Source organism: Micromesistius poutassou (assembly GCF_964030765.1).
Source record: "Micromesistius poutassou genome assembly, chromosome: 15".
Taxonomy (NCBI): domain Eukaryota; kingdom Metazoa; phylum Chordata; class Actinopteri; order Gadiformes; family Gadidae; genus Micromesistius; species Micromesistius poutassou.
Window position 1 is genome coordinate 10599331 of NC_140285.1, and position 12006 is coordinate 10611336.

At 43.8% G+C, this 12006-nt stretch overlaps 1 protein-coding gene across 1 annotated transcript in view; it reads left to right on the top strand.

The window, feature by feature from the left end:
- The window catches only part of b4galt5 (UDP-Gal:betaGlcNAc beta 1,4- galactosyltransferase, polypeptide 5), a 36161-nt gene extending 24790 nt beyond the window's left edge, over positions 1-11371 (top strand). The window contains exons 2-9 of the mRNA XM_084480130.1: positions 424-543; positions 1395-1508; positions 2282-2409; positions 4519-4635; positions 4963-5150; positions 5578-5700; positions 6265-6366; positions 6970-11371. Coding sequence (XP_084336256.1) covers positions 424-543; positions 1395-1508; positions 2282-2409; positions 4519-4635; positions 4963-5150; positions 5578-5700; positions 6265-6366; positions 6970-7117 — 1040 coding nt within the window. The 3' untranslated portion in view covers positions 7118-11371. The remainder of the gene's footprint in view (positions 1-423; positions 544-1394; positions 1509-2281; positions 2410-4518; positions 4636-4962; positions 5151-5577; positions 5701-6264; positions 6367-6969) is intronic.
- Positions 11372-12006: the final 635 nt, after the last annotated feature.

Sequence of the window (12006 nt, forward strand, 5' to 3'; positions counted from 1 at the left end):
AGAGCGAGAGCAAGAGCAAGAGCGAGAGCAAGAGCGAGCTAGAGAGAGAATCAGCCATCATACCATCATCGCAATGATGGAACGCACTTTGGCTTGTAGTTCTAACCACACACTAGCACAAACATGCTTTGAATGAGATAAGATGCTTTTTTGCTGTGTTGTATGAAAATATGAATGGAAAATTACACTTTTTAGACAATTTGAATCATCTCATGACCCCCCTCAAAATCGTTCAGCTCCCTCCTTGAGGATTCACCGGCCTAGAATACTTTGCACACACTGTTACACACTATCATAATATCATATTGTCGATTCCTGAGAGAAAATTAGTCTCGATGTTGCAGGTATGCAAGAAAGACATTAGAGGGCATGACAAAATAAAATATTAACGTTCCCTCCTCTGTGTGTGTTTGTTGTCCACAGTCAACGAGTATGTGTTCATGGTCCAGGCCCAGGGAATCCAGATCAGGGAAAACGTCAAGAACATGGGAGCCCAGGTTCTGGAGCAGGTCGTGAGAGGAGTGTACAGCAACAACGGCACTGGTGAGGACACACACACACACACACACACACACACACACACACACACACACACACACACACACACACACACACACACACACACACACACACATATGCTCGCACACACACACACACACACATACATACATACACAAACACACATGCAACCACACACATACACACAGGCACACCCACACACACAAAGAAATGTTCATGCCCACACAAGTGCACATACGCACCCACACACACATACGCACACTCACACATATGCATGCAAGCCCACACATATACACTTATCCACTCACACACACACACACACACACATGCAGCCACACACATACACACACACACACACACACACACACACACAAACACGCTTCAAGTCAATTGACTATTAATAGCCCTTAATCTAAGTTTCAAATCACAAAAGGCTTCACAGGCCAATGACACCCCCGCAACCCTAAAGCCCTCTCAAGTATGAGGCTAAAGCGATGGGAGGACACATTGAGTAGGAAAACAGAAGAGGGATCCTCCCTTCGAGGGGTGGTTAGGAGTGCAGTGGGTGACACACAAGCAGAATAATATTGCAGCAAACTCTTCGCATGCACCACGCACATCCAGTCACAATGAGCAAGCAGCCAGCAGCCAGCCGAAAAAGAGAGTTGCAGGATGGGTTGAGTTACACAGTTTTCAGGCAGACATGAATCATCTATATAATGCATGTGGAGATGGCATAGCTGAGTTGTTGAGTCTTGCTCCTGGAACAGATGGCCGGTATGTCAGCTAAACTACATATATTGCAGTGGCGCTGCCGTAAAACACGGTACCTTTGAATATTGATGTGAGCGTGTGTCTGTGTGTGGGATCCTCAGAATATACCTATGACTTCAACTTGAGCGACAGTGAGGCCCCGCCCACCACATACCTGCCAGAGGACTTCAACTACCTGCCGTCCCAGGTGTGCCCGGAGAGGCTGCCCACCATGAGTAAGACTGCACGCTTCTAACTTTACCAATCAGAGGTTCACTCTGGGTGAACGGGGCAGTTTGTTTATTTTGCCTCATGCCAGGAAACAAGACATAACTCCGCCCCTTCAGTGTTTGGTTTCTGTTCGTGGCTCTGTGCCATCTTTCCCCCCAGAAGTACTACTGTCACATAGGACTGCTGGAGCCCAGATTACTTCCGAACTTACTTTGCTTACTTCAGCAGATGCTTTCCTCCAAATCAACCGTGGAGTGGGGCTGACAACAAACAAAGCATACTCTTCAAAAATTGGCGTAACGACAAAAAATATGAGAGCACGACAAAAAAAAACGACCTCACACATAGTCCAGATGTATTTTGGGAGTAGAAAAGTCGGCCATGCTGCAATGTTTTTAGTTGAATCTGTGAAGGGTATTTTAACAGATAATGTTTTTAATTATCCATCTTGTCCTTTTGATCATCTCATATTATCAATTATCTTTTTTTAATGGCTATTAATACAAGCAAAGGATTTAAAAGGCCCATTACAAAATAGTAAACCCTTGTTATTCCCACTAGTACTCCCTCTGTACCGCTCTCTTTGCCCAGGCCCAGGCCTCTGCTTTCCTTATCGTTTGCTTTTCCTTATCACTGTTTGTTTATTACCTTCTCCCATGTCTCTGTTCAAACGTCTATTCTAAGCCATTAAAAACATGTTTTATCTTTTCCCAACTCTCTCACCCCTTCCTACCTCCCCCTCTCTATCTCTCTCCCGCTCTCTCTCTCCCCCTCTCAGAGGGCAGGTTGGAGGTGAACATGACTGAGATAGTTCTGGATGAGGTGGAACACTCCTTGTTGGGAGCAGATCCTAGTCTAGCCCCAGGCGGCTACTGGAAGCCCACAGACTGTCAACCTCGCTGGAAGGTACTAAAAGTGTCTGTGTTATGTGTGTGTGTGTGTGTGTGTGTGTGTGTGTGTGTGTGTGTGCGTGTGTGTGTGCTTACGTAAGTGTGCAGAGTGTGTTAACTGCATATGAACATGAACAAAACAAGGCAATTCTGCCACAAACATCATAAAGTCATCCCCTCGCTACTTGTTTAGATATTTTGTCGGCTGTGTTTACTGAATGACTCGCATCTATAAAAAAAGAAACAAGCACAGATCTGCGGATCACATGGCATGGGCATGAGAGGTCCATTGCGGTGTATGTACATGCTGAGGAATGCTTAGTTGCCCATGCATGTTTCATCTTTGACTGGCACAGCCATCTGCCTAGTCGCCCTTTCATAAATTGGATCTTATCCCAAATTATCCCAAATTCCCAAGAACTCAATTCTTGTCTGTGGTTGTTCTAGGAGAGGGGTTTCCAGATGGGTGCGTGTGATTGGGTAACCACGTCATTCATGTTGGCTCTTAAAAAGCTGCTTCTATGGGCAAGTGTTCGTGTGTGTTGAATCTGTGAAGGGTATTTTAACAGATAATGTTTTAAATGATCCATCTTGTCCTTTTACGGGTAAATCCCTTGCATGATTGCTAGGCAAACTAAAGGCACTGACGTGGCCGGAACTAGGGCCAATAGCGCAACAAACACATGTTTTGAGTCCTGACGACCATTTCCTCTCAGAATACATTAGACAGGAAACCAAAAGGCAGAAAGGGACATAATGAGATGCAACCAATGCAAAAGCACCACCAGGCATGTTCTGCCTCACCACTGTGCTGTTAGTCAGTGCAGTGTTAATAGTATTCATAGTAGCCAGTAGCCGGGGGCTAGGTAGGCCTACGGGGCCATTAGGCTCTACACTGAAAGCAGCACGTCAGCACACATCCAGCCAGGAAGTCAACAACCGTTTAGTCCTTGTTGTGGTTGCAGTCGCAGCAGGGGTTGTGTGTGTGTGTGTGTGTGTGTAAGTGTAGGTGTAGGTTTGTGTGTGTGTGTGTGTGTGTGTGTGTGTGTGTGTGTGTGTGAGAAGGAGCAGTCATCTCTACCCAAAATATAACTATATATTTTTCTCTACTGATTCACTTGGTTGTAAATACTTGCACAGTGTTTGTGTTGTTGTGTGAGACATAATAGGCTCTTTATTAATATTTGGATGCTATGGTGTTGTAGTATTGGTCATTCCAAATAAATGAATCAAATGTGTGTGTGTGTGTGTGTGTGTGTGTGTGTGTGTGTGTGTGTGTGTGTGTGTGTGTGTGTGCGCGTGCGTCTTTGTTTGGTATGTGTGGATTTGGGAGTAAGAGTATGAGAAAAAGAGAGAGTGGCACACAGGGTCTGAAAGAAAATGGGGAAGAGAGGGGTGAAGAGACCAAAAGAGAGAGAGGGGGCAAGAGACAGAAAGAGAGAGAGAGTGTGGGTCATACAAAGCAGTTATCTATAATTGCATGACTACAATGAAAAAACATTTTCAAGCTTTGCAAAGTTGACAGGTGATCAAAGAAAACCACCCGAAGGCACGATCTTTGTGTTTATGTTCCTTACCTAAACAGTATTGCCTGCGAGTCCTCAGTCCACTGCACAAACTGTTTCCAACCTCTCTCTCGTCTGGTCTTCATTCCCAATCCTTTATGATGTTTACCAGAGTCGCCCTGCCTGCTATCTGTCTCTCTCGCACTTGTTTACTCAGTTGGACTGAATGGGACCAATGCACCTTTATCTCCCATGGTTTGAATTCTAAATTTCCCTTTGTGTACGTCCATTTCTCCTTCTCCATTCATTTTTTTTTCCCACTTTTTGTTTAACTTAAATACACACATAAATACAAACAAAAATGAATAAATAATAATAAATGTGTTTTCCAGGGTGACATTAAACAGCTCTGATTGGTCCATACTTGTTCATTTCGATTACGAAAGGGAGATGGAGCCATTAGTGTGTTTCTGTGTGTGAGTCCCTCCGTGAGCGCGCCGGTGTGTGGTGTGCCATTAAGTGGCAGCATAGCCTTTTAACACACGGCACTAATCCGATTGCTCGCCATCGCCCGGGATCCACCAATTAAACCACGTGCTGCCGTGTGCTCTCTCTGCTAGGTGGCCATCCTCATCCCCTTCCGCAACCGCCACGAACACTTGCCCATCCTCCTCAGGCACCTGGTGCCGGTGCTGCAGAGACAGAGGCTGCAGTTCGCCTTCTATGTCATAGAGCAGGTACAGACACACACACACACACACACACACACACACACACACAAGCTTTAATCCCAAGCAAACACACCACACTAGGCACATGTCGTCTCGCAAGTACATACGATGGACAATAGATGGTGCATGTGCACCATCGTGCAGGTGTAAACGTGGCGCTATACAACCCTGTAATGTTGAAGCTCCTATGTTTTGTGTCTGATGATGAAAAAATTGCCATTTCTTTTTCCCATGTTTCACAATTCATACATACAATTCATAGAGATTCAGAACACAAAATATATCCAAATCCTCAACCACTGGTGTTTTCCCTCCCTCTTGTCCCGCCCCCAGACGGGAACGGAGCCGTTCAACCGAGCCATGTTGTTCAACGTGGGCTTCAAGGAGGCCATGAAGGACCTGGACTGGAACTGTCTGGTGTTCCACGACGTGGACCACCTCATGGAGAACGACAGGAACTACTACGGCTGCAATGACATGCCGCGCCACTTTGCCGTCAAACTCAACAAATACTCCTACATGTGGGTCCCAAGGCAGAGTCCGTAGTGGAGAACTGTTAGGCGGGTCAGCCCATGACGAGACTCAGAATAAGGACAGGCCACAGATGGCAGTTCAACACTTTGTTACACAGGAAACATATCTTTAGTTTAAGCGATAAAAAAAAAAAAGCGGTATGCGGATTCTGCTGGTTTCCGAACGACAAAGAAAAGTGTTATCCGATTGGATGTTTAACCAGGGATCAGCGCGGATCAACTGTTTTAACATTGAGCATCAAGGTTGAGAATACAGACTGTCAAAGTGCTAGGTTGGGCTTCAACGCTCAACTCCAGTACATTGGCATGGCTGACGCTGAATTCTCATCTTGTGTTGACCAGTTTATAATCTCATGCCCAGAGAATATAGAGTTGATTAAATGCTCATTATGGTTGCTCATGTGTTTTCCTCCAGGCTTCCCTATAATGAGTTCTTCGGGGGCGTCAGCGGCCTCACTGTGGAGCAGTACAAGAAGATCAATGGATTTCCCAATGCATTCTGGGGCTGGGGAGGAGAGGATGATGACCTCTGGAACAGGTGAGGGCACACACACACACACACACACACACACACACACACACACACTCACGCACTCATGCACGCACACACGAACACGCAGATGCACACACACACATTACACACTCATGCACGCACACAAACACACACACACACACACACACACACACACACATACGCATACAAACCCTCACAAAACACACATGGCCTCAGTGATATAGCTGTCATTGTCCTTTGCTGGGTTTGCTCAGAACGATGAGTCATCTCTGCTGTGTTTGCCTTACACTACCATGTCCTACAGTACATTCGCCCCCAGGTAGCTTCACATGCGGCGCTCCTCCTCTCCATTATCTCTGATCTAAATGAGTGGGTTCCATGCCTCTTTCCACAGATAAAAGCCTCATTGTTTATTCCCTCGCAAGAATTTGCCCAACGCCTATTGATTCAGTCTGTCTATTGAACTTGCCTCTTTACCATGTGTGTATGTCCCGAACGTTACGCAACACTGCATTTTTGTCGCAGAGGTTTTCTATTGTGAAGGCCAGCGCTTGGGTCTCTCTCTTCTGATGGGTCTTTGATTTGCAGGGTGCAGCTCGCCAACTACACAGTGAGTCGCCCACCGGCAGAGCTGGGCCGGTACATGTCCATTCCTCATCACCATCATGGAGAGGTTCAGTTTCTGGGCAGGTCAGTGTTTACACATTATACGATACCCATGCATTTCAAGAGCCACGCACACACACACACATACACACACACACGTGCATGTGTGAATGCACACACACATACACACACACGTGAACACATACACACACACACACACACACACACATGAACGCACAAACACGTGTCTGGATTTGGTTGAATCGTGAGAGTTGATCATTGGAATGTGGCTTAAGCAAATGTGATGTAAGCCAGTCACATGGGAAGGGAGAGTAGTGACTTAGAGGGAATTTCATTCCTGGTAAATACTTTTCATGTGACTTATACGGGGACTGTAATTCAATAGCGTTCTTGTTGCTTGTGATTTTCACTCCTACCGTAGCGCAAAAACGCTTTCATCCATTTCAAACTGTATTCTCTTCCAAAAGATCTTAAAAAAGAGTCGGATAATCATATCACATGTACTGTATATGGACGATGTCGTGTTCACAGCATTGGAAATAAAGCCTGTTCCTCTTGTTACATTGTCTACTCTTACTAACTTGCGCATGCTAACTAACGTGATTCTAGCATAGCCTCTGGCTCATGTCCCCGTGTCTCATACCCTGTTTACATTCTCCCCGGCAGGTACACTCTGTTACGCCACTCCAAGGAGCGACAGGGCCTGGACGGCCTCAGCAACCTCAACTACTCCCCCCAAGTGTCCAGGAGGCACCTCTACACAAACATATCAGTCAGCCTCACCAGGAACCTGGCCCCCATCGCCGACTACTGAGCCACCAGCCGCCAGAGGACAGAACCCCCGCGAGAATCACCGTCTGCTGGGATTTCAGACCTACGTTCCCAGACTCAGCCCTGCTTAAGAACCTTCATTTAATTATTTTTCTTTCATTTTTTTTAATTAATTGAATATTTTTCTGTTCTTTTTTGTTTTTGTTTTCGGCCTTTGTGTGTTTTCGTCCGAGGGGGTTACGCAGTGTCACACGGGGAGAGCAAAGAGGGGTCAATGCGGCACTTTGTGCCACATTCCATCGCTCCTCTCATCCGTGGGCCTCGGCTCCACCATGCCTTTCGCACCATTTTGGCCTTCAGCCTTCCCCCTCATACCCTGATTGGTTAATTTAGCGCTTAATCCGAGAATCAGGAGCTGGCTGCTCCACTTATCTGGTTCACACACTCAGACTCAACTGTGTAGATGTGGTTTCTGAGGCTTTCAGTTTTGTTTATCTTAGCATATATATATATATATATATATATATATATATATATATAAATAATCATGTGGCATTTACACCCGTAAGTCATGCACATGCAAACCAACAGTGGATTCTTGCAGCTGGTTCTGCAATATGTATGCCAAATCTTTCAGTGAAGAGGGACATATATAAAGGCAGAGATATATAAAAGTGATTTAATGAAAGCGAGAGTTTTTACAGTTCCTAAAAGTTCCGTAGTTAGGAAGTTCACTGTAGAATAATAGTGTACAGACACATAACGATTATCAACCGCTTTTTTTGGAGGAACTCTAGATCACATCCCCATTTTCAGAAAAGGCTTCAACGTTTGTCTAAAAATGGCGCATCTGTTGTTTTATGGCTGCTTGGGGAATGGCTTTTTATGTGTGCGTGCAAAGACTCATTGTATTAGCAATAAGCTGTCAGCGCTCACAGCAGAACTTAGAAACTGACTCAATATACAGATGCGTTAGAGCGGCTGCTCACACCCCCCGGAGTGTAGTACGAAGAGCAGACCCTGCTCTGTATGCAAACCTCCCCCCATGGACACACCTCTGCCTAAACAAACAATCCACCCAGACAACACTGGGTGGCTCGGTGGGGGTCTGTGCCTCTGTGTGTATAAGTTATTGAAAGTTATGCAAATAGCCACGTAGAGAGATCCTGTTCGCGGGATCTGTAGATGGACATCGGGCGGCAAGGGTCACCCTTTGAGTGACGAAAAACAAGTTCTTTTTTTTATGACGTCGTTGACACCACACGCACACACACACGCACACACACACACACACACACAAACACAGAGAGTTGAAGAGAATCAGATGTAGAAGCACGCTCGCTGGCTGTCACTCTCATTTATGTTTACAGTGTGATTTCATTTTCTTGTCCTGATTGGTGGAACACCCCCCCCCCCCCCCACGCCCCAGGAATCGTATGCTGTATGAGTGTCTCACGTTTTGATCAGAGGCTGCCTTTATGTTTATATGACACTTGCATGTATGTACACGTCTCCATCAAGTCCCAAAGCGAGGCACTGATGATGTCGTTGGACACGAGTCTGACGTGAGCCTAATCGATGACTAGTGAAGACTGTAGGAGGTCATTCAGAGGTAAAGGAAGTGTGCTTTGGCCCTACAACAAGTATGACAAATTAGAGAACACCACCAAGAGACAAAAAAGCACACCATTGTGTGTTGTTCTCCCCAGTGTGTGTTTCAATTTGAGTGTGTGTGTGCGCGTGTGCGTTTGTGTGCGTGTTCTGGACAGTGTTGATGGATACTTAAGGTTCTTCCCTTCTCTTGACATTGTCTATTTTATAATTACACAGCTACTTCATTTCACATAAATCGCCTTTTTGGGAATACTGTGGGTTGTAGATTAACTGATGTGTTACCCTGGTAATATATAAAAAAAAACTGAATTTGAGGCTGGACCTCAAAGTATTTATTTGATTGTGTACGGATTGTGTTCTGTGATTGTTATGATTTTTTTTGATGTGTGTCGGTAGACGATACAGATGCACTGAAGCGCATTGTGTTTATTTGTGTGGGATTTGTGAGGTTCCCGTCTGAGTGATACATGTGCTGTTCCATGTTGTTCAATTACACATATGAATGAAATGGGATTGACAATTGTCTTGATATGATTGGAGTTGTGGTTAAAGGGGTCTCATTTAAATTGGAATGGGATCCCCAATGCTGATGTATTGTGTATTAATCTGCTGAACAGTCAATGGCCGGAGGAAACCATTTTGTTTGAAAGCCACAGGAAGAGAGTTATCAGGAAGTGGTGGTCGTCACCTGCCTCCACTAAGCACCTTGAATATTGTAACTTAGAATCAATACCACCTTGCGGATGGAAAATAAACTGACCTAAAAAATAATACAAAATATGCTGCAGGCAATTATAAGGCTACTTTACTTACTGCAACTGCTCTTAATTCCCAAGAAGTAAGGAGTGTGTGTGTGTGTGTGTGTGTGTGTGTGTGTGTGTGTGTGTGTGTGTGTGTGTGTGTGTGTGTGTGTGTGTGTGTGCAAGAGTGTGCATACATGTGTTTGTGCACGCGTGTGCATGTGTGTGTGTGTGGTGGTTGTGGATGTATGACTGCATGCAGTGGGTGCTCAGTCCTGCCCTGGAGCACATCAGTCTCATTGATTTCCATCAGTCAGGACTGGAGCACTTGTTTGCCTCCCAGAGAAGCGTGCTGAAGGTGCTTAGTGAGAGACATGAACCATGGCAGCCAGGTGGTTTTCCTATCCACGTGTGAGATGGCAGATCCTGTTGGCCTACAGACCTAACCAGACACATTCCAGCAGTTTATTTTTATTTTTTATCCATTTCTGTTTCCGCACTGATTTTTATTTTCGATTTTGATGTTAGATTGCTGAAAAGAAATGTTAAAACCATGCAGGTCCTGATTTAGAAATAACATATTTTTTTGAAGTGGATGTATATTACGCATTATTTCATGTTTTTTACCATTCAATGAACATGTGAGAATAACTGAATCTGAGAGTCGGACTATCGTATGTGTGATGACTCCCCCCTGCCTGGCCTATTTATATTTTACAGCGTATGGACTATATTGTTTCCAGTGTAGAAGCACTTCAAGTGAAACACAAAGCCTGTGTCAACTGCATCCACATACAGGGAAAGGCAGTCAACCATTGCCATTGCTGTGATCCAACATGTCGAATGGCCTTTAGTTTGTGTGTTTGTTATTTTGTTTTTTGGAGTCATGAAAAAGAGTTTAAAGGTGCACTGTTGTGTGAAGCGCCACATTCCAGGCTCAGGCAATGCCTGCTATTACAGAGACGTGCTCAATGGCCACATACTCTCACGCCCTGTCCTGCTCCATCCTGCGCCTGTCTGAATGAAGGTTCCCCTGCGAGGAACCTGACGAGACGGGCAGCCTTAATGCTTTGTTAATTTATTTCAGTGTTTTTAACTCTAGTTTTTTATTTTTTTATAAGCAAAAAATCTATTTAAACTGAAAAAAAAGTTATTCATATTGAGACAATGACCGTTGTAAATAGTGTTGTGTGTGTAGCGTATTAGAAGTTCTAGAGGAATTAAAAATCACCACAGATGCTAGCTTAATGAACAAGGCTTTGGAGTGGTTTGGCCGGCTGTATATCTGGTGCCATTCAAGTGCTAGTGAAGCTTGCATCGCTACATCAATGCTTTTATATCATGGCTTAGCCAGCATAGCCTTTTTAACGAGCGTACTACTTCACAAGTCTGAACATTCTGGAAGCCTTCCTCCTTCCTCAAACCCTTACTTAAAAAAAAGCTGTGGAGGGATTATGAGTGGGAAGTGAGTTATCGATCAACAGATGAGATAGCCTAGTTCATGCTTGTTAAGTCTCTTTGATAAGGACAGCTGTTGGGTAAAAGGTAAGGCACTGTAGGATGTTAACAATTCTATGTCAGCCAAAATCACCATATGCTTATGAAGCTTAGAATGCAACACTGGCACACTAACTAGCAACACAACCCACTCCAAAATCTACACCAACAAATAGATTTCAATTTTTTTGTTTTTCATGAAAGCTTACAAAAGAAAAATGTAGAAGCTGAAGTTGAAATATATCTTCTCTGATTGTAAGGAGCCACCTTCTCCTTGAATTGAAGCCATTCGAAGCCACTTGTTAAAAAAAACTTGATGTCAGCCTTATGTGTATCTGTGTATTGACATATTATCTTTTGATTATTGAAATTTGTATGATGGAGATTTTCTTTTATACCATCATTGTTATTGTCAAAGTACACCAATAAAACAAAACTTGAAATTATATTTTTCTATCTGCTTCTGTTGTGTTGTGCTCATGTAATGCCATTGTCTACATGCCATTCATACATTTAAATAAAACAAAATATTAAACATTTAAATAAAACATTTGCTTTTGAACTTATATTACAGACCCATAAAATTCTCTTTTCTCTTTTATTATCATTTTGAAGTTATGATAATGTTAAGATATGATAATATTTATTCGTAGTGTTCCTGTATTTTACTCAAATCAGGGCAAAAGTGAAGATTGGCATACAGTCCAAACATATGGATCAAACCTTATGTAGGCTTCTGGGTTAAAACAGTTGACTCCATTTAAAATGAAAACTTAAGTCTGATAAAATACTAGCCCAAAAGTAAAAATAACAATTTAATCATACTTGCAGCTATATTTTATTTGAAGAAAAAAAAGTACATAACATGCATTTAACTATATGCTGATACATTTAACTGTGTGACTGTTTTCTTGAACCTCTGTGCTGATTTGGTAGGGTTCTGTGCAGGCATATTCTAGCAGGGCTGTTGGAAATATGTAGTGTGAAAACACGTCCACAGCTCAGTGACCAATGTGGAGTCTCATCCAACCCGAAATGATAAAAAACAGACGCACATATCTGATCCGTTCACTTCCAGGAA